Source organism: Megalops cyprinoides, chromosome 9, assembly GCF_013368585.1.
Source record: "Megalops cyprinoides isolate fMegCyp1 chromosome 9, fMegCyp1.pri, whole genome shotgun sequence".
Classification (NCBI taxonomy): Eukaryota; Metazoa; Chordata; class Actinopteri; order Elopiformes; family Megalopidae; genus Megalops; species Megalops cyprinoides.
Genome location: NC_050591.1, coordinates 19,198,664 through 19,225,862, shown reverse-complemented (window position 1 = coordinate 19,225,862; position 27,199 = coordinate 19,198,664). Strand labels below are relative to the sequence as shown.

Genomic DNA, 27,199 nt, shown 5'->3' with positions numbered 1-27,199 from the left:
CTCTGGCTGTCTGATTGGGTGAGTGGATCGAGGTCGCAGGATAATATATACCTCCGAAGGACATTCTTAAACCCTTTGTGATTCTGATGAAGTGAAGTTAGATGCACATATTGCCAATGGTAGGTGTTTAGAACGGTATTTAATGGGAGTGCTTGTTTTTAAGCCACATGCAGTTAGCTAAGCAGTTAGTTGTAACCATCATAGAGTCCGTCATAGAGTCCATTTTAATATACACGCTGCCAAACCTGTGTTTCTACCTTCCAAACAGAGAGATGAACAACAAAGAGGTAAATCCTTCTAGCATGCATTATTCGGGATATCATTAATCGAAGCAAAGGCTGGACACAAAGCAAAGGCCAAATTTAGAGCTCATAAAGCTGAAGCAAGTGCAGTAGATAAAACCCCCTGCTTAATCAAAAGTATCTGTGAATGACAGTCTGTGTTCAACATAGGTGTTTAAGAGAATAATGAAGCTTGCAGATACAGAATTATTTGATCAACATGTCAACAATGTCTAGATTTGAGCAGGGCTACGCACTTTCACAAATGGGCAGACAATTCCAAAATCAAAGGTTATCATCTATAGATACATCGATTTCTGATTTGAACAAAATTATTTATGCCCTATTCAGTTTGGCTGCCTGGTTTGCATTCATTTAAGTGTTTAAGATGGCCTTGCAGTTTTATGGGGTGACAGTTTCCACTTCTCAAAATTTTAAGGAAAAGCAAGTGAAGAAATAAACACATGGAGCCTGGCCATCAAACAGCCTCTTTACAGTACAGTTTTATTTAGCCAGAAAATAAATTATACAACTTAAAAAATGAATTCAAAAATAATGCAGTACATCAAAATAGTTCAGCCAGACTGCCAGAGATTACCATTCAAATATTGTACAGCATTATATCTGCATGTAGTGGCACACATTCAACTGGTAAATGTAATCAAAGATAAAACCAAGTATTTCAAGTTTGCCGAACACTCAAGGCTACAAATAGTGTATATTACAGGCAGAAAAAGTAACCTAATTTGCTGCAAATGACACACATTGTGACTTTATATGACAAAATTCAACCATTATAAAAACAGGCAGGTTTTCCCCATACATTTCATTATGCATACAAGTTTCAGATTGCAATTCAGGTATTTCACTGTATAGATTTTGTACTTGTGACCTGTTGATTTATTTATCAAATATATAGTCAGTATTCTTTCTCTTATCAAAATGAAGTCAAGCCTCTTTTTGAGAGAAAAAAGCATTATAAACAAACAAGGACAATGAAATAAGTGATTTTCTATGTTAACAATGAAGAGAGGGGTAATCAGTCTTTTCAGACAAATACTGTTTAATGTTTGTTATACCTAAAGCAAGTTTTTACTACAGCAACATAAATTGTAATTGAATATGACTAGAAATACTGAATACAGACTTATAAACCTTATGAATGTAAGAGCTAAGACCATTGACTTATGTTAGTTTGTATGTTGTTTTGTTACAGTTGGTGGATATGAGATCTGTTAAAAATAATACCAACAGGTATGAATTCCTAAGGAAAAATATATTATGTTTACTTAAACGCATAGAGAGTAACTGGAATGCTGTCATACCAAATTATTTTGTCAACTGAGTGCCATTTTTCAAGAAAAAATAAATGGAAGACATAAACCAAGTAAAAATCATAAAATGGTATTATTCAGAGTAGCATCCACAACTGCATACAGCTGAGGTCTATTTGTTATACTTGGGTTTTGTCCTCTTAATATGTCTATTCATTATCTCTGGACTGATCCTGCTACCCAAAAGGACAGTATGGTCAACTGTATTAGATTACCCATATTTTCTGATGAATTTAAACCAGAGCAAACAGAGCAAAACTGTCTGGCTAAATGTGGTCAAATATTTTTTCTTGTGAAACCATAGCCTTTTCTCAACACATTCTGTGCATTCTGTTGTTACTGAAATGTAAAATTTACTTGTTATAAAGCTAAACGTACTATGCATTCACTGCTTGTGAGAAAATGTCAAGACAATTGCAACGCAAAAGTTACCTGTAAGAGATGTGCATCATTTAGCGTGAACGCAAAATTATTTCATGTATATACTGCATAAACTCATTGTTGATGTTTCAGAAACCCACACATCTATTTCATACCTTTCTAACATCCAAGAACTCTTCATTCATTCTGTGATCCAATAATTTAAATTCCAGACACAAAAGAACCAGTATCCCTTTTTAATGTCATCATGTGTTGACTGTCCAACAGATATATTCTGGATATTCTTTGGTTGGAATACAGATGTGAGAATAAGTGAGGTGAAGATTTTACTGATAAGGGTGACTCTGTGTACAGTTTAACATAATGTGTTAAGACATGATAAAACACTTCAATCACCTGAAGCAAGATTTGTAAAACTACGATAAATTGTAAGGGGGGAGTAACTAGTATTTCCTGTTGGTTTGTTGGTTTGTAAAAATCATAAATGCTGGACCTGTGTAAAAGCTTTCTGTAATGTGTTCCAAAACATGCAAGTTTACTAAAGCAAGGGAGCTGCAGTATCTCAGATGTTTGTTGTTAACACAGTAGAAATGCAACAACTATGTGGCACATGAAAATGAGTGGAAAGCAAGAATTCACTACACTGAAATTAAAAAGGGATAGTGTTCAACATGAATTTTTTAACCATTTCTTTTGTCTAAGCCTTGACTTCCCCAAATCACAGAATGAATATGTACAAATCTAAGAGTGCCTAGGCACCATCATAAAGGCTACTTCAACACAATGAAATAGCAAAACAAACAAAATTCTCACATAAATAAGAAATAAATTAAACGGGCGATTCATACTGTTAGACAATCCCATGTCTTTCTACAAGCCCAGTCACATGTACAGTTCTTAAAGCATTAGCAACAGATTTGGGGGGTGACATGTTAACTTCACCACAATCTGTCCACACATTGTGATAAAACTGAGGTGCAAACAAGACAATTTATTTACCCTGGACAAAGGAAAACAGCAAGATGACACCAATATGATAACCCTTTAAAGGAAGAAAAAAAAAATCAGGCTGCTATAATCACTTTCACCCTGCATGCTGCAATTCCATAGATTGATTATTTGAAGAAGCCTGGCAGATCATGATATGAATATGGCCCAGAGGGACAACCATTGCCTGCTACAAGAATGCAAGACATTCTTTAGCTGCTCTGCATCAGATCATGAGAGAGAATGGACTGCTCAGCATTGCCTGAAATCTGCTTCAGTCCAAAACAGAAGTGGAAGAAGGCAACATGTTGGTCATTTCAACTGCAGAAAGGCTGCCAAGCTTCTGCAACCTGCTCCAAGCAAAGGGGCCACAAATGCCAGCTTTCAGGAAACTGAACAGATATGATTTACTGAGCAAAGAGAGAAGATTATTCATTTCCACTGACATTAAGCCCCTCGCTGAAAGGGATTTGCCGGTCCTCTGGTGTTAGGACTGTCCTGCTCTTATATAGTTTGTGATGTCAAAAAATAGTAAAAAAAAAAAAAAAAAGTTAAGAGAACAGCTGTCAGGGAACTACTTCTGTTATTCTGGATTTTTAATCTGTGGAAAGCACATGGATGTTTTCATCTTTGAGCAAACTGCATTTTTGAGAAGAGCATTAAATGTTTTTTTTTCCCCAGTCAGTTATCTGGCAGCTGTTGTGAACTTTTTCTGACATTACTAAGCCTACTTGCACAACTCATGTGCTCTACTTTTTATCCTTATCCTTCTGGTCTTTCACCAAGCTTTACACCTAAAGCAGACCATGGAAAATATGCGCTTTCCACTGTACTTGCAATTGAATTCAGCAACAACATGCCTTATCCTGACTGTGTGTTAATCACTGCGATTCCTCTGCTGTGAGCTTGCCCTAAATGCACCACCCTGAAATGCCCACACAGTGGTTTGAACTACAAACCAAACATTCTCCATAGATCCAGTATAGTACAAAACAACAGCTTTAGATAAAGGTAAAAGATGACATAATGAACATATTCAGTCTTCAGTCCATTAAGATAACGCAATATTGCTCTATGGGCAGAGTGCCCAAGAACTACTGTGCTGTCAATGGGCAATAAATCACATTTTTACTTGGAAATAAGGGGGCAAATTTCTTTGAAAAATGAGGAGCATATTAGAGAAACAACCACAAATGCAGGCCTTGCAAACATTCAGACAACATTCTACCAGCATTCATCACACATGTCCTTTTTGCTTGTAGCTCTCCAAATTATTGCACTTGATTGAAACACTGAGCAAACATTTGCCATTTCAGTGTGTGGATTCTTAGTGGAAGTTAGTGGTCCACTACTAATCCCCAGAATCCTTCTCTTCCCAAAACTGAAAATCACATTTCTGCTTCCGTTACAAAACTGTTATAAGTGACCTAAATGGGCTCAAAAACGGCTTTTCCCAATAACACATGACTTGTTGACAGAATACACCTTTAATACACCTTAATAATTTCCACTACAATCCCTATCTATATCAGGAGAGATCTCCTTGGAAGACACCTCTAATATTTTCCTTTGAAGGGCAGGGAGTATGGATAGCTCTTTCAGAAACAAAAGAAACCTTCTGATTCTGCTGTGGGCATTTCCCTGTGACATTACCGGGAATACACCCCACAGCATATTGCAAGCATTGCAATCTACTCAAAATGTCTCCATCCTTCCAGTCATAAGATGTATTCTGGTGCTCGTCTTGTGCAAAATTCAAACAAAATGCCTAAAAAGAAAACCACACAAAAACAAAGTTTCAAACGGAAGATTGAGCTTGTAAAGCTATGTAGACAGACCCAGAAGTAAAGTGAAAGTGCTAATGCTCTAGTCATAGTCACAGATGTACTAAGTAAATGCACACGGGCATCAAGTTCCCCGAGTAAACTGGTGATGGGGGCGGGCAGGGCCTGTGTGCAGAGGGGTGTGGCCTGTCTACCAGTCAGGGTGAAATCAGACGCAGAGGGAGTGGTCTATATGCAGAGAGGTGGGGCCTATCTGTACATTCTCCAGCTGGCCGAAGGTGTGCGTAGTGGAGGTGGGGTGGGGTGTGGGGGAGGACTGGAATGGGAGACAGAGAGGGGAAACACACACAACACAGCACACGGGACAGATTCTCTGATGAATGCAAGATTACCACAGAATAGCATGCTGCTGGAGATGTAGAAACACGAAGGCAAACGCCACCATGCATACTGACTAAAATTGGCAAAACATAGTCCTTTTTTCTTTTTTTTTTTCCTTTTTTATAAGGTAAGGCAGGGATTTTAATATTTTTGTAACTGATCTGTAATTGTCAGTCATAACCCAGTCCATCACCACCCACAAAGCTGTTTGATATTGACGCCTCAAGCAAATGCAGCGTCTGCCAGGCACCATCTTTATCCTCTTCCTCACCTGAATCTTCATTGTCATCATCATCATCATCATGGCAATGGCCCCCTCTCTGTGCTATGCCATGTAGATGAAGGTGTTAATGTCCGTCTCGTCCCTCTTGATGTATTTGTGCTCGATCAGCCACTCAATCTGTTCTTTAATCATTTTCTTCTGCGGTAAAAACATGTTTTTCAGGATCTCCACCAGTTCGGTCTGAAGCTGGGCGTTAGTGATCTTCTTACGCATTTTCATAATCTGAATGATGGCCTCCTGCAATGGGGAGTGATGAGAGAGGCAGAGAACATATGACAGAGCTCCATGACATCAGCACAAGGCTGACACTCTGCTCTGAAAGTTAGAGCGGACATCCCTACCTGTGTCCTTAATATTCTCAGCTGGACAATGCCTTCATTCTCCTCTTCCCTCATTCGCTCTGTCGTAAGCTGCAGTCGGCCAATCAGATTAATCTTCCCCCTCTTCTGGACCTTGGCGTTTTTTCTGAAAAGCATCCACATGAATTTCAGAAGCGAGCATCATAGGGGATTTGTTCTCCTCAGTCAAAGTTTAGGAAACCAGCTGGATGGCAATTTCTTTTGGCACATTACAAGCAAATTATTTGAGTATGAATAGGACAGGTTTTAAGTCAATTTACAGCTTCTTTTCGTGAAACACTGGCATCAACTTGCAATGCAAAAAAGATCTGAGTAAGGACCACTTTAAATCTATAGCTGAAACAACGTGCTTTTGGTTCCATGAATGAAAGAATTCTTACATCAAAGAGAACTCTTGGTTGACATAGAAGAGAGTGCCATCTGTGAAGTCTTTGGGAGAGCTGACTTGAGGTTCATATGACAGCACCTGACGCTTGAGCTTAGGGAAGGCTACGAGAGACTGGGTAAGGAAAATGGGAGAGATCAAAAACATATCACCAAGCACATGGAATGAAGTGGTAGTGAGGGAGTAACTAATGAAGCAGAATAATCAGTCAGCCTGACACAGATGAAGTAAGATGAGGTATGCAACAGTGGCTAAGATTCTAGTGTGTCACCTGGACGGCCTTCTCTGTATTTAATCCTCACACCCCCTTTAACCATACCTTAACCCACTCTACTATCCGTTATTATTATGAAAGATGACCCTCCACATTGACCTCATGCCCCCTCTTACCCATAGCGTCCGTCGTAGCTCTGCATCGGGGAGCTCCGTGGCCAACTTTAAATTTTCAAAGCTGATCTTTTCTCTGGGTCTTTGGTTCCAGGCGAACAGGACGGCCAGCTGGAAGGTCGTGACCTCCAGATCATACTGCCCCACTTCGTTCTTGAAAGTGATCTGAATGGATGGACAGGAGTTGGAGGTAGTCATGCTGTTTCAGACAATTCCCTGTCACACATCAGTCACATTTCTGTGCCCCTGGCCTAAGCACCACATGGTACAAGGGGACTGTGCTGGTTTCCTCAACATAGAGTACTCCTTAGCATACCCACATTGCCCTGTAGCAACAACCCTACTGTTCAATTGACCATGGTGGGTCCATTGCCATCACACACACACACGCCCGGAGACACAGCCCCTGACTCAAACTCACAATGCCATTGGACATGAGGTGGTGCCAGTGCAGCTTTCTGCCGCTGTGGTTCTTCTTGTAGAACTCCTCCACTTCAGGGATGAGATCTTCCAACTCCGTGGGCAGCGACACAAACACCTTTTCTGAGCTGCGAGACCAGGCGCCCGCATTCAGGATCTTGATGTTGACAGAGTCCGCTGCAGGGGAAATCCAGAGAGGAGTGTCACAGGGTATCGATTTTCCCCACATGTCATTACAGGATTCAATACCGTAGTCTTCCATATGTCACCTGGTAAGGCCAGCTTGTTATGTTTATGCATTTCCTTGAAGACCTGGTTCAGATCCTCTGACACTTTGATGTCCTGAAACATTCTTGCTAGTTTGTTCACATAGTCGGCAGGCATGCCCACTTCCTGTATGGAGAAAGAAGCACATGACACAAACATTCCAATGAAAGCTTCAGTCTACAGCTAGGAACAGCGTTAATGCTCTACATTGGAACTGCAGTGGTGTAGTCTAATGCAGGTATATGATACAACAATATCATTTCGGTCTGCAGTCCCATTGTACAGTTAACACACATCTCTGGTACTTTAGTACAATTTAGTCCAGTCATACGACAGATTAACTGTTAAAAACCAGCGCAGGTCAGTAGTACTACAATGTAGCTAAGTACAGATGTATGGCTTTCAATGCATCACTCACCCTGAGCCACTCCACCATGTTTTCCTCTATCTCACTGTCTGCTGAAATGTCCAGGATCAAACGACGTGTCAAATGTGCTTTATGGTATCGCATGAAGACATCCTTATTCTGCACATATTTTAGCACCAATAACTGTGGAGAGTGAAAAACAACATCTCAAGCAACGCTTAATACATTAAAAGAACTGGCAAGTATCAAAGAGAAACCTGTATAAACAGGTCTCATCATCACTGAAGTGTGCCGTGCAGGGAATCTTGGCGGCCATGGCAAAGTCATAACCACACATACCACTTCTTTCAGTTTTAACTCGATTTCTTCAGAGGTGAGTTTTTTACTCAGTGGTGTCTTCCTCAGCAGCATGTCACAGTAGTTGGCCAGCAGCTCTGGACACTTGGACTCTGGCTGTGTTTTCAGTCCCACCCTAAAGGAGGGAAAAACACCATCCCTGTCAGCAATGTTACACACCACCTCTACCAGCCACTGATACATAGAGGTTTGTATGAATGTGTTGATCATAAACACGGAGCCAGTGTAGCTCAACTAAGAATTTTCATTTTGGAATTTTGGAGACATTCCAATTGTTCCGATTCCATTCTGATTTGCAACATCAAGTGAATAAATCAGACATACTTTGCCCTACTAGAACATGACTATCCAGTTGTTCAAGCAACGCTAGGAGGTAGGCACAACTATTATGTTAGCTACGTATGTATGTGGCACTTCCACTTTTCCTGTAATCTAAAAAAAGCAGAAGTTCATACTGGTTATGTCTTAAACACAGTAATTTTGATTTCCACAACTGTCACACCAATATTCATTGCAAGGGTGATTCCTGCCACTTGTCATGTGAAATATGAGTCCAGTGTGAGCCTGTGAACATCTCACAACAGATGTGTAAGGACACCATATTATTCTCACCCTTTCTGTTTCAGCGGAAGCTCCAGTTTAAATATCGTAGCATCATTCACAACAGCTTTGTAGGCCTGGGGGGACAGATTTCTCTCATCAACATCAAACAACAACTGTCAAAAACTATGACAGGACAACAGGACTACCCTGATAAGAATGAAATTCAACCTTTCTCCTAAAAATGAGTCAAAGTGTAGTGTGTATATTTAAGGATTGTACAGAAGCACCCTGGAAGAGAGGTGGAGTGGTAGATTATAAATACAGAAATAAATACATTTAAAACCAATTAATCCCATAAATCCCATTTTCCCAAGTTATCCCATTAAACTGAAAATGGTTGATGAGGCAGTCTGTGTGGATGGATGATTGGACACCCACCTGTACTGTGAGCCTACTTTAGTCACTTTGCAGTGATTGAAATAAGAGCTCTGTGGAACACCAATAATTTGTCTAAAGTTTCATTAAAATTCGTAAGTAACACACACACACACACACACACACACGCATACATACATACAGAAACAAAAACACAATGCCCCTTTTGACATTGTTCGCAGGGCATAAAAAAAAAAACGTGTAAAGAAGTTTGAGCGCTCACTTTGTCTCTGGCCGTCAGGAAGCGTGGGTCATCCTGAAACGCCTCCTTCACTAGTTTGCTGAAGCGATTGAACAGAGTGAGAAGCTGCTCCACATACTTCTCAGAGTCCTGGACACACATGCAGACAGACACAGGACACAGGACAGAAAAAACAGGAACAGCAGCAAGGTCTTAGTTTAATTAAGAAAACAGCACAGATCAATCTGAGCTCTTCCTGCTCCATCCTCCCCTCCTGTGTAATTTTCCATGAGTTTGTTGTTTAGGAAGAAGGGGGCTGTGTAAAAAACACAATGTCCTGCAGGCTTACATGTCATCAGTTGGCTGTCCCAAGGAGAGAGTTCCTCTCCAGCAGCTTCCCACAACCCCCTCCTCACCATCCCCCCCAACACCCCCTTCAGCATCCGGCACCTGACTCTGAAGTCTTCTGAAAGCAGGGAGGGGCAAACCAGGCCATACTCCATATTACTCCTGAAATTAATTTGTTGGGATACAGTAACTGCTGATAGCCAAAGCAATGAAAGCACAAACAGTGCCATGTTGCTCCCCTACAGCACAGCCTGCTCTGCACCTCTGTACTTACAGTGGTGATGGTCTCCGCTGCTGCCACCATGTCTGCCAACCCAGCATTTATAATGTGCTCCTCCAGGTCCTTTAACATGGGCTCAATGCCGTTAGGGACTTTGTCCATGAGGGAGAACATAAGATGAAGTTCTGGGGGAAGTCACAAAAGGTCACAGAATTAAAGTGGAAACATCAGCAAAACACATCTTTCAGCAGACTGAAAAATGCTTTATCTATGCAGCTATGTTCTGAATTTCTTTCCCATCCCGAGATCATTGCCCCAGTGGACTGGCTACCCATTCTTGCTGTACTCACTCTCAGTCTCATTTCGTTTGATCATGCCTGGACATTCGGCCAAGATTGTCTCTTTGAAAGATGTCACCAGAGCGTTTACACAACATTCCATAAGCTGAAAAATTGACAGAAAAAACTCATTTAAGAAAAATTGCATTGTCCTTTAATGGCATTCGATAAATTACCAATTGAAAAGGACATAGAAGTTATTAAAGTAATCTATCTTAACAACAACAACAACTTTCTCAATAGCAGAAATTTCCTCATGAATCCATGGGCTATATTAGGTGAAAACTGACCAAAAAAGAAATGTAAAGCTTAATGAAGATTGAAATACAGTACCAGTCAAAAGTTTGGAGACACTTGATTAAGATAACAAGAAACATACACTCAAAGACACTTTGATCTAAAGACTTATGTTTAAATGCTTGAAATTTGTTTCTTAGACAAATATGAAATAATGAAGTTGATGCCTACATACATGACAAAAAAAAAAATTAAATTCCTTTTTTTAATCAAAATTTTTTTGGCTACTTTGCAGAATCTAAAATATAAGATATTTTCGATTTGTTTAACACTTTTTGGTCACTACATAATTCCATTTATTTTACTTCAAAGTTTTGTTATCTTTACTATTATTCTAAAATGTGGAAAACAGTAAAAATATGGAAAACCTTTTTATGCTTAGGTGTGTCCAAACGTTTGACTGGTACTGCACATGGCCATTGAGAAATAAAGTTTTATTATTTGCTTGATGAACCCTCTCATCAAAGGCCACTTACACAGCTTACGTTGTACATGATCAATTTACACAGGTGAATATTTATAGAAGCAATTAGGGCTGAGTCCAGCACTGCTGATACTTAAACCTGCACCCTTTGGGTTACAAGCATTTCCTGGACTCCTATGTCATACTTCTGCCCCACGTAAAAAATACAGTACAAGCTGCTGATGATTAGCAGGTGGGTCAAACATTTGCCCCGATTGCAGCATCTCTGACATACCAAAGAGTGGTATGAGCTGTATGCAAGACAATGTCTCCTATAATACCTTTGACACTTACTGCTTGTACAGAATTACATTCACGTCTTGTCTCTAAATAACGGAGTGCCCTTTTCTCCTCCTCTCTTAACTTAGCATCTGCCTGTAAAAGAAGTGCACAGAGGAATTAAACAATTTAACGACAACCAAACAGAACACACACACACACTAAGCCCAGAGCAAAACAACACCATGTGCTGTGAAAAAAGACAGAAAGAAGAATGAGACTACTCCGTGGCACACCCAGGAAATTCAGCCATGGCACTGAGCACAGACAGGGGACAGGGAGTCCCAACACAAAGTTGCACAAGATAATTAACCACAGCACAATGACACGGGCATTATTGTAAACCACCAACCCGACACACCCGCTCAGAAGCACGAGTTGCACAAACCACTGAAGCTACCAAAGAATGACAGGCCAAACGTACATATTTCATGTAGTTCTGCACTCCGTTCTGCTGCAGATAAGAAGGTGCTTGCGTCCTGTAAAACCTCTCAGTGGAGTCCAGGTAGGCCTTCTCAAAGTTATCTCTGTAGATCTGGAGCTTGTCCTCCGGGTTCGAGCACAGATTCACTGCAGGGGGACAGACAATGATCAAGCAGTGAGTAATGAATGACACACTGCCATTCTGTGGTTCCAAGCCAGGGTGCCAAGAGCTGCTGCTGCTTTCAGCCTGGTTAGGCTGGGTGCCATGCTGTGCGTCGTTGGCCACCATTTTGCAAGTCTTTCCTCAGTCTCGGGTCTGGTCTAAAAACAGCTCCCACAAACTTACGATACCAGGGTGTATAGTTGAAAATGACATGAGGATGTATTACTTTAAAATAAAACTGACCCCAAGAGAAAATAAATGCCGAGCAAAAATGTGTGAATGGATTATCATTTAAGTCACCCTTGTAAGGCCCACTGACTTCGGTAGTTGGCACATGGAACTACAGCTTTTCACTGGAGTTAAATTCTGAATATTCATTCAGTTAAAATTAATTTCAAGCAGACATACATATTAAACAGGGATTAACACATAAACTACAGAAAATGCTCCTGCAAACAGCCTTTAATCCCCTTCAAGGTCCATAGGTCCAAGACATTTTTTATAATTTGGAACATAATAGTGGAGCCTATAGCAAAAGGGTATATATAACCTGGAAATTTTTATATAATTAACAAATGTTCATTTTACATGATGATGGTATTAAAATTTTTGAAATATGGATTTGTGATCCACTAGATGGAGAATACACACTGCTGGTACAATGATGCATGATGTCGCTGTCACTTTTTCATTCATTTTAGTCTTTGTTTTTTTAGTCCCTTCAGTCTTTTTAAGCTGGAGTAATGTTCATATTCATGGGGTAACGATGATATCACTTCAGGATCTACCTGGTTCCACCAGGTTAATTTCCCCAGAGTTGAAATTTAAATCTAGATATTTAAACTTTAGTAACTTTAAAAGCTTGTATACATTATGTACACAAAATATGTAACAAACACAAGTTGATACATTTAACATTATACCTTCTGTGTGATGAAAATGGAAAGCAGTATTTGAATGTACAAGGTTGTTGAGAGACACAGAAATGCTGTGGATAATTACTGCCCCAACAGCTGATCCAGGATCAATCTACCTATCCCCAATCATTATCACAAAAATTATGAAAATTCTTTAGACTGAGGGTAGTCAGTGCTTTTGGACACTGTGCACACATGCTCCCCCTCTCCTTTATCAACAGTTAAATGAAACTGCAAAACATGGCAACTGGTTCAAACCACAGAGTTTCTGATAACATGATTATGAAAGGTCATGAGGCCTCACTCTCCCATGACTAAACGGCTGTGCTCTCACCGTAGGACTCGCGGACCCCGATGACCAGCTGCGAGTCGAAGGCCTCCCCGAGGCGCTCGGCGTGCACCAGCTTCATGGCGCTGTCCTGCAGACGGTTCTTGATGTTGGAGAATATCGACTCATTCCACGTGTCCAGCATGAGCTGCCGGGGGACAGGGAGACCAAAGATGGCAAAGAGGTCAGGACTGATATCTACTGCATATGGCAATGGTTTGCCTAGATGCTCAGAGGACTGACTACCCAAATACTGTGAAAGTCAGAATGTAAAACATGCTTCACTGCCCCTGGGAGTTTCACAAGGGAATACATGGCCTGAACAAGGCTGGGGCAATGGTGTGGCATACTGCTGAGGAACTGGATTTGTTTGTGGGTTGTAGGATTGATTCCCTGTTGTCCCTGTTGTGGCACTCCTGTTGTACTCATTAGCAACTCTGCACTCTGAATTCCTTCAGTAAAAATGCAGTTGCATAAATGAATGTTGTGCCAAATATAAGCTATGTAAATTACCTTGGGAAATGACATCTACAAAGCAAATAACAGCAGAAAAGACAAAATACCAAGGGATTCAGTTCCATTAATTAGATAGAGGTCATCTGCGGGAAAATCTTGTGCAGATATTTCTGACTGTAGGTGTAATAACAAGTGGGCTAACTAATAAGGAGATGACTCCAATAAACCCGGTGAATCCTGTTTAATCTCATGGCATGCACATCAAACTTGGTGAGCACCACGTCACACTTGGCCCAATGACCTCTGACCCTGAATTAGGCCAAAAAATAAGATTCCCAGCCAGTGGGGTGACTCCTCACCTTTCTCACAATGCTGTCCTCCACATTGGACTTCTTGTTGCTGCCCTGCTTACCCATCAGGGTGATTTCCAGTTGGCAGAAGGGTTTGGGCAGGATGTCGCATTGAGTGAAAAACTTCCGCCACTCCACAATGTAGGCCTTAAGCAGTGCAGTATCATCTTGGTGGCTCAGCACACGCTGTGTGGGGCAATAGGAGGCAATAGGAGGTTAGTAAAGACATATGATACCAAACCATCAATATTCACCATCTGATTAAACACTATGAACATGGCCCTTGGGACCTATTCAAGCTAAAGGCGCCTTGCTGTTGGTGTTTACAACACTCAGGGTGCAGTGGTGATCCATACAACACAAACACTACTCCTTCTAAAGCCACCAGCTAGCAATGTCCCTGGTCCCCTCCACCTAGGCAGCAGAATAAATATTTTTAGCAGGTTTCAGGACTAACTTACCGCCTGCGCTTGCTTTATAAAGTCTAGGATGTCTTCTTTGAGGGCCTGGTGGATTTTTGCTGGGCCTTTGTCATCCCAAAGGCATACTGCATGAACATCTCTACAGGATTTCCCAGGTTAAAAAGAGTAACAGACAAGGTTTGACATGTGCGATGAGATTCAACAGGCATTCCAAGACCATTCACACAAGCTCAATGTACACTGCCAGAATTCAATTGCAGAGCAAAATAACATGTGCTTGGTGATTTAAAAGTCTCTAAAATACAAAGCCTGGAAACAAACATTCATCATGCACATAACACTGTCTATACAAAAGATAACATGGAGAGACTGAACTCATGACCTGTGAGAGAAGGGCAAGGGAGCTAAATTAACAGAATTCAGCCTAAAGCATCTTCATTAGGGCTTTAACTGTTAGAACATGCTCCTCCACTGATGCATCTAAGGTGTCTATTCAATCCAGCTGCAATGCTCCTGACCCTGTTCCAATCTCCTGTCTAAAATTTTAGTGAGCTTAGCAGCATGGTTACATTTAAGCAACTGCACACAAATTTCAAGAATTTCAACAGATGGGCAGCGTGTGCACTGTGTGGGGAGTTTCTCATTTTTGCAGCCAGCAGTTTACTTTTCGCTTGCAAAAAGTATTTGGTTTCTCCCTCTAAATAATCAGCTGTGTCAAAAAAATATCAAGCTTTCTCTAATGTGGAAAAAGAAACAATGCTTATATTCTCACACAGAGCAGAAGAAAACTAGGATGAGAGGATGTCCACAGATGTTTGCCAGTGTCATCTTCCTTTCATTCAGTCACACAGTTGATTCTGGACATTCCCATATTTTTTCAACAAACAAGTTACTGAGCAATCATTAAAATTGTTAGGGGAAGGGAATCACCTGACCTGCAAGGCCTGATCATACTGGATTTATGGTCTCCATTTTTCACCAACCTATGTCCTGGGGGCACACTATATATCCTGGCTGGTGCTCCATCTGATCTCTCCATTAATGAAATTTGATCGAGAAGTTCATCAAACACTTAAATAGATTTGACAGTGCAATATGTAAATTCTTTATTACTCTTTTGACTGTTGGGAGTGTGTTTGTTCAAAAAGGACATAATTAACTGGTGTTTCTGTTATTTATTATAATGTGAGACCCCTAAACAAATCAGTAATTCAGACTTTATTAAGAGTAATTTGTTGCTCAGTGGGGCCTAAAACAATTAACTGAACAACACAACTTAATTGAGACACGCGCAGATAACACAAGTGGAGAGATAGGCCTATTCAGAAAAAAACTAAATGGAAAAGAAACAACTAGCGCCTAAATTAAGTCTAACCACATTTCTCTCCCGAAAAAAATCATGGTGGTTTAAATACACAAATACCATATAAAGATCAGGACACAATGAACAGCTCAAAATAACATAACAGAGCCCAGCTGGAATTCAACCAACACTCATCCACAGCGTGCCCCCAGGATCACAGCTGGGAAACACTGATCTAAACTGATACACTTATATTTGGATGGCCTATTTAAAGGTGAGGGTCATTTAAAAAATAAATAGCCTCCGACACTTGACATAACCCAGGGGCTGACACACTGGCCCCAACCCGGATGGTCACTGTGTGAACATAAGGGTAAGAGATGTGCTGCACTTACGAGAAGAGGTCGAACCACTGCTGCTTGGTGACGGACTCCTGGCGAAGCAGTTTCAGAACGATGGGCCGCATCAAGTCCCATTTGTCCTCAAACTGCAGGGAGCCTTTGTTCTGGGTTGGGTGGCAGGGGACACAATGCCAACAGAAAATGATGTGGGGGAATGAGGAGTGAGTCTTTGAATACACTCTGTTTGGAGGTACCAGGCATTTACAGATCAGCCTTACTATGTCCTTCTTTCACCTTCTTGGTACACCCAAACCACCACTACATGTTGCAATAATCTCCATAACATCCCCCACAAAATACACAATTACAAGGCACAGAACTACGAACAGCTCTTCAAATGAAAATACTGGTAATTACTCGCAAGGAGGAAAGTTTTGTTCAGTCTTACTTGGTAAAAAAGTATTTCAGCACCTGTTTCCTTTGACACACAACTACACTATTAAACATTTCAGGGTGTTCTTCACTATAGATAACCTTTGGTCTTCCAGCCGTAGAACCACATCATGCCCAGTCACGTGAACTGACATGCACTGGGTTTGAAGGACCACTTACAATGACACTGACTGGATTCAGTCAGGCTGTTGCTAAACAAGAAGTTGTAATGTTTCCTTCTGGGAAAGATTTTACCGTTTATAAAAGAAACCACTATCTAATGTTAACCATTCTGTCAGCTCCTTTGCCACAAAGACCTATCAAGTGAGTGAGGTAGACTCAACCACCAGCTGAAAATGTAACCAGGATGTTTTAAAAGACACAACCAACTGTTGTGAGATAAGGCTTAACATAATTAAATGCAGCAATACAAGTGTGTGTGAGCACAACTGTCTGACAGTGAATTATATTTTAAATAAGTAGTTTAAATAAGTAAGTCATACTACCCAATGGATAATGAAAAATTTACAGTTCCTAGAAAGCAAATTTTTTTTGGTTTCATGGCTTTTTGCTTTTTTCCTTTCAATATCTCCTCCACCACCAGGCTGTATCCCAAAGCATTATGGTTTTATCAATTATTGTATATTTCACAGATTAGCATTTTAAGAAATTATGAGATAGCTAGACTTTTGGCAAGATATCTCACAGACAAATTCTGAGAACCTCGCCTGATCATCTGCATCTTGCGTTGCAGCTAGCAAATCACAGTAAAGGTAGTTAACTGATATGTTCAAAAACATGCACCCATTACTTGGTTCCGTTTCCAGATATATTCCAATACGTTTGACAACCCTGTACATTTGGCACTAGACAGCTGACTGCTTAGCAAGATTGCTTAGCAAGATATTTAGCCGGGCACTCATCACATACTTCTTACATCACACAGAGGAACTAAATTTCAGGATTGGCTAGAGGGAAATGATTTATTGCACTACAAAGGTGCACGGCTCAATGCCTTTCTTAAAAAAAAAATCAGCCATTCAGACATTGCCATTCACAACACCAGACAATCAACCAGTCCTTCAGCAAACTAACTAGCTAGCTCGCTGGATAGCTAATGAAAACAGCAATGACTAACGCTAGCTATTTTACCAGATAAAATACATCAGAGGTTAATACTGTTGAATCGAAAGAACCACGAAATAATCTTGAACTTGAAATATTTTTAAAAATGTCTACGTCATGAAAAATAAGTTTTGATCATTGCGATACATTGCCTATCTGGGTAGCAATAACACCAGTTAACTAGCTAGCTACGTTAGCTGGCTGACAAGCGAGATAGCTAGCTGGCTAGCTAGCTGTCTTAAGTGCAGCTATCTGTTTCATACAAATATATATCTATAACGGTATCTGATCTCTTAAACTAATCAACAGTCCCATTTTCAGATGTGCACTCTGTAATACAGTAAGACGACAATGAGGAAAACATTTGCACACATGTATACATGCGATATTGAATTGAAGTGCCTCTTACCTTTAGCAAATTAGACATCGCCATGTTTCCTCAACTTATCCCCTCGCACAGTCTCGCGAGATTTACAATGTTTAGTTACTATGGGGTTTTGAGAGATTGGGTAATGTAGCTAGCAAGCTAGTTACCTAACCGCTTAGAAATTAGCCAGCAATCGGGTTTGCCGATGCATCAATATCGTTGCCGTTTTTGGCTTGCACAGATTGCGAGGCTTGTCGTGTTCCGTGTGTTTATTACCACTGTATCGCGATAAAACCATTCACATGCTGTGATAGAAGTTTCAAATACAAATTTTTGACCTCTGTGAATAAAGTGCGCAGTTATCCATGTTGGTGTTCCCTTGAATAATGTAATTAACCTTGCTAGCTAGTTAGCAACATGCCTTGGTAATATGCGTGTGACAGTGGATTCTAAACTTAGCACTACAGAAGCGATCGGATCCTTATAAGGCTGTGTCACATGACTTAGAAACAAAAAACCCGAGGTGGGAAGGTAGAGACAGAAGAGAAAGTCAGGAACGTACTGGTCTTTGGTAACTACATAATGCAAGATAGCGGATTCGTTGTCCCTGATATCCAGACTTGTTGATGTAGCTACTGCATTCTTTGGTATTAACCCCAACCATAGAAAGCTTCGTCTATGAGGTCATAAACTGGGCAGATCATTGTAATGCATGCAGCCAAATCTAAAACAAGAAGTTACACGCCAATCATAGAAGACAAGGCACAATAAGGAATAATTATTTATTTTACTTCAGCGTGATTGCAATCCGTCGATGGGTCCTGTTTATTTCTATCAACTGGATCAGTGCCTATATGGGTGCCGGTGTTGTATAGTTCAAGACTGGGTGTATACTGCTGACACTGTGAGTGTGTACATTGTCCACCAGATGTCATTGTTTCATAAAAACAAAACAATGAGCGCGTTATGATACATTAATGTGCAAACGGGAAATAGTTACTAGGTTTGGTGCGTACAGTTTAGATGGTATAGAGTGGAAGGATTTTGGAAAAAAAAAAGTAACCCATGCATTCACCGGAATGCTGTCATGGAAGAGCTAAAATAATAGCAACAAAGATGGGAACAGATTGGGTCATGTAGCAGGGTCTTTTAGATTAGATAGTTAAATATGAAAAGTGAAAAACAAAAAGGTGCTACATGTTTTCCCCTCTGTGACTTTTGCCTTTTTTTGGTATGATTTCTGTCATTTTCAGCAAATGCCTGCATATCCTTGCTCTGGGAAATTTGGCATTATGTTCCATGACAAACACCAATCGCTGCTAAGACATGTCCTTTTTAAAGTTTGAGATCCTGCCCTTTTAAACATCTGTGTAAGCACAATTCTCCATTATGCTAACACAGGTTAGGGAGGTTGCGACAAATTAGTACCATCTCTTTGAGTAGCTCAGTGTTGCAGTCATTTCGATTCAAAGAACAATCCACTACTCCACCACCACCTCATGCAGAGTTGCAGAGCTCCTGACTTTCTGTCAGTCCAGTACTGTCTTTGAAGGGTTTTAACAGCCAACCCAACTCTGAAGGTGGCAGGTAGAGTCATAGATATCATAATATAATGTTCCTTGTCCTGGGCCTGGCTTCCCTTAATGTGTGACCCATGTGACCTTTGAATTAACATCATGGGATGGGACTTAAAGCAGCAGTAAGTGCGAACACACCACAAACTCACAAGGTGGTGCTTAGGTTCTTGGGCATTAGTTCAAGGACTTAAATTCTGTAGTGGAAAAACTACTATTGACAGCAGGCCCATATATTCTGGGGGGAACAAGTCAGCCCATTGCCACACTTTTGGCCAAAATTCTTATTGATACAAATTGTACTATAAATTCTTGGATACAAGTGGGCAACTAAATCCTTCAAGTCAAAATTCAGACTAAAATATTTTCAGAGTGTCTCACTATTTCAGATCTTTAAAGAGTGTCTCACTAAGCTGTCTTTGTTCTATTTGGTATTTGATGATGAGAGGAAAATGAAAGAGCCCTTACAGATCTGTCCTTACGGGATATTAATGCTAATAATGACCTTTTAGAAACTGACCGATTTGAAACTGACCAAATGAACCCAAAACATTATGTTATGAATGCAGGCAGACAAATAATATTTCTGAAAATTGGGAGGGCCCCATCTGCCAAAATCTTTTGGTTTCTGAGCATCTGGGCATCATTACCTATTCTCCATTTTGTTTTTTATTGTTATTATTCCATATAAATTAGGAAATAACAGAGTCCAAGGACTTTGGTATTAATACAGGAATGTTTAGAATGAGATATTTTGGGACAATACACATTTTTACTGAATTAATTGTGTCAGTGAAGGATGCTGGTAAAGATGTCCAACATGTGCTCCTGAGTGTCTCAGACTGTAAATGCTCCTGTTCACCTCCTGTTTCTAACTGTATCTTAACCCTAGACAAAAATGCTTACCCTGGTCATACAGGTTGATATCCTTTTTCCCTCTAATACCCACGATTACTCACCCTGTTCCATTATTCACTCAGAAATCACATATTAGTATGTAGGACAAACTACTATCCAACCATTTTCCATGGACTCCACCACAGAGACTCCACCCATAGACCACCATTATGTACGCCTAATCCTAGTTCCATCCCTAAATCTGTCCATAACTCTTCCTAGCCTTTAGCTTAACCCTAGTTCCAAAAACCTCAACCGTACCTTCATGTCCTGCTCATCTCAGGAGCTTGCTATACACAAACCTGCGCCATTATTCTTCCAGAAACTGAATACGGTTATATATGTAACCCGTACTGTATCCTTATACATAGCCTAACCCTAATTTAAGTCCCAACCCCAACCATAACCCCAGCACTAGGTTTGTGTGTCCACTAGATATCACTGTTGCATCAAAATAAAAAAAAACATGCATTTGAACGTATAATGATGCAGTATGTAGAGAGGAAATAATAATTAGATTAGCTGTATGTATATGGTTTAAGGTTAAAGAGTTATGGAGACTACTGAATTAACTTCTGCATTCACCTGTGTCAATGAAAAGGTAAAACTAACAGCATAACTGGGACCAGTTTGAATCACACAGCAGGGTCCTTTAGTTTAGATAGTTTACAGAAGGACAACATGAAAAGTTCTGAATAAACATAAATAAATTGAAATGTTCAACCACTGCTAGTGGTGACATGGAAGGAGTTATGTGGAGTGAGTCTCCATAGAGAGAGCTTGGATTAGAAGAGCACACATAGCAATGTCCTTCTCTTCAATGCCATTGATAGTCAGTTGCAATCTTGACGCAATATGTAATTTGCTGAGGACATAATGTATGAGCCTAATGTCAGAGCCTACATGCACATAGATAAATGACAGTTGGATGAGCGGCAGTCAATAGTCTGATCCATGTCAAGGGCTACAGTTTGAAAAATGGTAAGTGTATTACCATTATAAGTGAATTTTTCACTTAGGCAGGTGTATCTAATCAGAACTTTGAATGAACTTTAAGTGTCCTGGAAAAAGTAAGTGAAATTTTGCAAATGAACCCCAGCAAAAATCTTTAACTGGGCATACCAATGCCATTGACCAGCCACAACATTAACCACAGACATGACCCATTCATGTTTATTAGGTCCAATCAGTTTCCCTGAGCTTTTTTCTGCATAAAGCCAATAAGCCCAAGACACAGTTTAAACTGACATGAATGAGTATTGGTATCTTAATGGTGAAGTGCTTCTGAGGGCTCGTGGGAAGGCAGTTTTGACAAAGATAACGCTCCTCTGCACTTTGATTTAGGACTGTTAATGATTCAGCACAGGGGCTATAAAGTTTAGACCCCTGAGCGCACATGAATCAGTCTTTCTGAAACGGCTTACTCTCAGGACTGCCTTAGAAAACAATGGAACATGGGGAACAGGGGAGGACACCTTCCAACCAGGGGGAACAAAGAGGCAGTGCATTTATCAATGGACTTCGCAACTACAAACTGAGAGAAGTCTTTACATGGTGAGCTGATTACGCTGCAACATCTCATGGTTCAGCTTGAGTAAATTTCAGCATATCTGCTGTATAATATAATATAATGATACTAAACACTGTGTAATTTGTTGGTTTAGGTCTTTTCATGTTTAACTTACTATTTTTATTGCGTAGCTTGTACTTAGCTTGATCTTACAGGCAGGGTCTCCAGACAATGGGCTGTGATTCAATGCTTATCTTCATACGGCATACAAAAATTATTTGGACAAAAGGTTAGATATTTAAGTATCTTCTCAGGGTGATTTTGTTGTTAATGTATTATTTTTATCATTTAACCTCTTCAGGAAATTTCTCAAAACAATGGCCATGGGTCAGGGGCTGTCTGCGTTGATATGCGGGACTGCGATCACCTCACAGTACCTGGCAGAGGACTTTCACGTGAACACACCCATGCTTCAGAGCTTCATGAATTACGCCTTGCTGTGTTTCACATACACAACAATGCTGGCCCTCAGAAAAGGTGAGCGAACAGTGGATGGCACTCTGCTCATCTGTGACATTCAACATTCACACTGACCTGCACGTGGAACATGCATCCTTGTCTTATGTGGGCTGTTTCCAGTGGATTTATGTGATCAGAACAAATAGAACATTGCCTTGTCATGCATTGACTCTCTCCTACCGAGCCCAATGACATCCACAGGGTCTCTGTGCTATAAATAATGATTCTTCCATAAGGGTCATATTTTTAAACTATGAGGGATGCCAGTCTGGGCTTTATTTCAGCTGGTGTAGAACAAAACACCAACAAAATGTACAAAGTCAGAAGGAAATATAATTAACATGTCACTCAATTTAATATTATGTATATGTATGATTTGTATATGTAACGTGTATGCAGAATGTATTGATTGTCAACAATAACTGTCAGGATGCTTTTCTTTTAACATAGGTGATGGAAATATTTTGCAGATTTTAAAGACAAAGTGGTGGAAGTATTTGTTGTTGGGACTCATAGATGTGGAGGCAAATTACACTGTAGTGAAAGCATACCAGTTCACAACTCTGACAAGCATACAGGTGAGATCACATCTGCCAAGCGCTTAAGATTCATCTTCATTGTGCATGCTACTATGTACATTCGAGCACGAATGTTTGCATGCGTTTGTGTTTGTATGTGTGCATGAAAGCACGTTTGTGTACCTGCTTTCCTATGTGTGTTCATCCGTGTGAAAGTGGTGGAATGTGCCGGAAATGTGATACATGCTCCACACAATAGCAAATCATCTTGTTTGTATGTGTTGCAAGTGCAGATTAATGCTTCTGGAGGTATTGTCTGATTAATGGCCTGAAGTTTAGGTGGTGACAAAACAGATGGCTTTGTGCCAACAGAAGAGGCAAGGCTCTCTCGGGATTAAATTATTATGGCAGCATATTTTGTTGCAGGATTACATATGGAGTGCAATCCCTTTCTTCACCTCTTCTATGAACATGTCTTTATGCACACATGCATGTGTTGTTTCTGCAGGTCTGTGTGTATCTGCATTTCTGCACGTGTGTTTGTATGTGAGGGGCTTAAACTTGACCTGCAATGGTCTTTATGCATGCACTACTACTACTAATGCTATTAACCATAATAATGCATGATGCATTATGAGAATCTTTGCTCACTTTGTCTGGACAGTATGGTAAGCAAAACAATCTTTGCTTATGTCCCTGATTATCACATGATGTGAAATGTCACATAATGTGAAGTTCTGTCATAAAGACGGGCCTGATTTTTGGCGGGTGTTTTGTTTTCCAGCTGCTGGACTGCTTTGTGATTCCGGTGTTGATGGTTCTGTCCTGGTTCTTCCTGAAGACCCGCTACCATGCAGTGCACTATGTAGCTGTATGCATCTGCCTTCTTGGAGTTGGGGCCATGGTTGGAGCTGACCTAATTGCTGGAAGAGACCAAGGCTCCAGTAAGCACAGATTTGCATGAAACATCTCATGTCCTTTCTATCATCCTCAGCAAGACAAGAATGTGAAGTGTACTGCATCTAAACTGAAGCGTAGGCTTCACTACACAGACATAAATAAACTGCCTCTAAAACCTGTAAAGGTCCTGACATTGTTTCAGCTCACAAGAAAAATTCAGAGATTATACTTGACTAAAACGCAGCTGAAAAATGACCAACAGGTTGCATAAGGTTGCCCTTCTGGATAGTGTCTCCTGGATATGGTGGTTGCATAAATCAATATGTTTTTTCATCAGAAATCCATCATAGATGTTGTAAATTGATATTAGGTTAGTGTCCAGTGGTATCAGGGTGGCAGTGTTGAACAAAGAACAGGAAACTGGGTTTGTAATCAGAGTGATATACGTTGGATTCTCAGATTGGATACCAATTGTTGTACCAATGAGTAAGGTACTAAAACTGAATTGCTTCAGAAAAATATCCAGCAGTATAAATAGATAACAATTAAAATTTAAACAGCTGTGTCTCTCTCAATACAATCTTTTAGAAGTAAAGACTGTAAATAGTAGTAATTACTGAATGTTTTCCCCCTCTCTGTAGCCAGTAACATTTTGCTTGGGGATGGACTGGTGCTCGTCAGCGCTGCCTTATATGCCATGTCAAACGTGTGTCAGGAGCACACTGTGAAGAATAGGAGCCGCATGGAGTTCCTTGGCATGGTGGGGCTCTTTGGGACCCTGATCAGCAGTATTCAGCTGTAAGACATCCTCTCTATCTGGGTTGGGGAAGGGTATTTGGATGTAGATACCAAGTGGGGATAAAGGTATGTGTATGTTGGGAGAGTTGGTGAGGCTGTGTCAGGACTCATAAGCGGGATTCACTACATGCTTGCTTAAAAACAGTTATTATGTCTGTGAGTCTACAATTGCGGACACAGGTATAAAAAGAAGGATGTGGAATAGGTACAGCAGCAAGGGTGTAGAATTGATCTAGATATAGGTGTAGGATTGGAATGGGAGTAGGGATAAGTGATTTTGATTGAGCAGGTCATAACAATGATCTCTTACCTGGTTAAGAGAATATGTACTAAAAATGAACACAATACATCTTTGAAAAGCATCTGATTCAAATTAAGCTTCTTAATTTGAGTTTCTTCTGTTGTCTTTGGTCATACAGAGCTATACTGGAGCACAAAGATGTTACAAAAATTGAGTGGAACTGGAAAATTGGTAAGTTAATTTTTAGAAAAAAACAGGACACTGCAGAAGAGTCCTTCAACAAGGTATTTAATCCCTAGGGGGCCAGGGCAGCAGAATCACTGTCCATCTTCTGACACAGACTGAAGGCCCACCTCTTCAGACTGTATCTTGGTTCCACCTCAGTCCCCACCCTCTAATACCTGCTTCTTGTATTGTACTTGTACTTGCTGCTTATGTTACATGTAGTATTGTGATGTGCGATGGATACTGTGATCTAGTGACTGTGATGTATGGTAGTGTGTGTACTTGGCTTCCCTTAGTTTCTCGGCTGTCTAGTTTCAGGTTTGCACAAGTTAACTTGTGGTAGTGCTTGAACAGTGTTGTGCTAACGCTCACTGGTCTGGGAGTGATGTTAGCCTGGTCTGACACTGTTGCTCATTTAACTTGAATGGATACACTTTTATTCTCTTGTGCTGGAAGTTGCTCTGAATAAGACTGCCTGCTAAATGAATGCAATGTAATGTAAAAATGAAGTTTTACTGCTAAAGACTGCTTACGATTAGAGCCATTAAAGGTGCCAGTTTGGCTATTGTGCTTACCGGTATGAAAATGTGGCCTAAGGTTTGTCATAGACAATGTGGGTTGTGTTTCCACAGGCCTGCTCTTCGCTGCATACGCCCTCTGCATGTTTACCCTCTACAGCTTCATGCCTGTAGTCATAAAGATGTCCAGTGCCACAGCGGTCAACCTCTCATTGCTGACCGCCGATCTTTTCAGCCTCTTTTGTGGCCTCTTCCTTTTTCACTATGCTGTAAGTAGAGGGTGTGTGTGCGTGTGTGTGTGCATGTGTGGTGGCCCCTCACTAATCTGGACTATCATGAAGGCTAGAAAAATTGTCCAGGAAGAGACAAGGCATCTTTTAAGCAAGTAAATAATTTAATACAATTTTTATGTAAACCGCTCTTGTGCTCAATGCACAGACCCTTCAGGCAGATGTACAGTAGATCTCATGTGGCATATGCTAAAGGTATTAATGTACTACTATTTCAAAAGATGGCTTAGTTGAGGTATTACATGATTTCATAAGAAGAAAAAGGATTTATGAGGACATCTTATTTCTGTGGTGGAAAAATCTGTAAAAGAATGACCTTGTTGAAATGGGTGTTTTGACTAGCTAACTATAGTGTGAGAGTAATCATTCACCCCTCTTAATCACGGTCACTGTGACACTGGGTGTGAATTATCTTGTTAATATATAAACACTATGTGATGCATGCAAGCCAACCGGTCAAAGTCTTACAAAGCCTTTTAATAGCTGGGGTCCTACAAATAATTTTAGTGATTCTGCTTACTATAAATGGAACCACCTGAATACTTATGGCAGTCACCACTTTATTCTGGATTTGCCAATTTAAAGGTGATTCCAACCAGAGTGAGTTGCTATTTGCACACATGAAATCAGACATGAATTAAATGTTTCAACAGATTTATAATCGGGAGAGACAAGAGTGAATTGGTGTAAATGTAGGTTACAGTGGATACACAACAGAAATGAACCAGCCTAAACAAACTTAAAAAAAACAGCTATTACCCAAAATGTATTTTTGCTTCAAAACCCATGTGATATCCTCATCCTCCTCTTTCTCAATCTCACAGTTCTCAGGTATGTACATCGTGTCTTTCGTGGTGATCACCGTCGGCTTTGTCATGTTCAATGCTGTGCCCACGATCACACTGGCCCCAGCATCTTCTCAGGGCAACGACAGAGGGCTCAGCAACCATGCATCAGATGCAGATAACGACATCAGACAAGACACAGCTGTAGAGTTACACTTTGAGGAGGGGAAGAGGAACGAGGATTCAAAGGAGGAAGACTCAAAGTGTGAATCTGTCCCAGGGGCACTGACAAACCAAGTGTCAAATGAACCAGCACTGATAGCCGGATACAGTACAAAGATGTAGTTCTTATAAACAGGAAACAATATTTTATTGAAGACTGCAAGAATGTTCTGTTATTCAGTGGGGTGGACATGGAAATCCTTTTTTCCCTTCTTCTTTGTTTATTTTCCTTCTCCCTCCTTTATTTTCTGTGGTGTAAAGAGGATTTGCTATAATTGCAATATATCCACTCTACAGGATATGGAATATCTTCTTAAAGTGTATTTTTCATATGATCATATGCACTGTGATTTAAACTGTAGTGGAAGATGGCCACATTGTATACTCCCAGAAATATAATCACATGGGCATAGGAGCAGAATGGGTGGATGTGAATTTCTCTCCTGGTGGCTTGCTGAATGCCATTTTTACTGAATAAGCACTGTGTCACTTTGAGGT

At 40.4% G+C, this 27,199-nt stretch overlaps 2 protein-coding genes across 3 annotated transcripts; one reads left to right on the top strand and one right to left on the bottom strand.

The window, feature by feature from the left end:
- Positions 1–1,602: 1,602 nt before the first annotated feature.
- Positions 1,603–17,804, bottom strand: LOC118783094 (cullin-5). 2 transcript variants are annotated; one of them, XR_005005183.1, is made up of 20 exons: positions 17,747–17,804; positions 15,835–15,944; positions 14,176–14,275; positions 13,724–13,900; positions 12,915–13,056; positions 11,502–11,647; positions 11,093–11,173; positions 10,051–10,144; positions 9,755–9,885; positions 9,175–9,282; positions 8,586–8,650; positions 7,956–8,088; positions 7,668–7,799; positions 7,252–7,375; positions 6,984–7,159; positions 6,566–6,727; positions 6,171–6,289; positions 5,773–5,896; positions 5,420–5,668; positions 1,603–4,751 (listed from the first exon to the last, which is right to left on the bottom strand). XR_005005183.1 is itself a non-coding variant. In XM_036536790.1 (19 exons), the coding sequence occupies exons 1-19, from the start codon at positions 17,768–17,770 to the stop codon at positions 5,474–5,476; spliced, it is 2,343 nt and encodes a 780-aa protein (XP_036392683.1). In that variant the 5' UTR covers positions 17,771–17,804; the 3' UTR covers positions 1,603–5,473. The 2 variants fall into 2 exon arrangements, 1 of the variants encoding a protein (XP_036392683.1); XM_036536790.1 differs by having other exon boundaries at positions 1,603–5,668.
- Positions 17,805–21,622: 3,818 nt separating this feature from the next.
- Positions 21,623–26,824, top strand: LOC118783648 (solute carrier family 35 member F2-like). Its single transcript, XM_036537600.1, has 8 exons — positions 21,623–21,729; positions 22,047–22,222; positions 22,655–22,782; positions 23,507–23,666; positions 24,264–24,420; positions 24,840–24,892; positions 25,519–25,673; positions 26,519–26,824. The coding sequence occupies exons 1-8, from the start codon at positions 21,623–21,625 to the stop codon at positions 26,822–26,824; spliced, it is 1,242 nt and encodes a 413-aa protein (XP_036393493.1).
- The last annotated feature ends 375 nt before the right edge of the window (positions 26,825–27,199 follow it).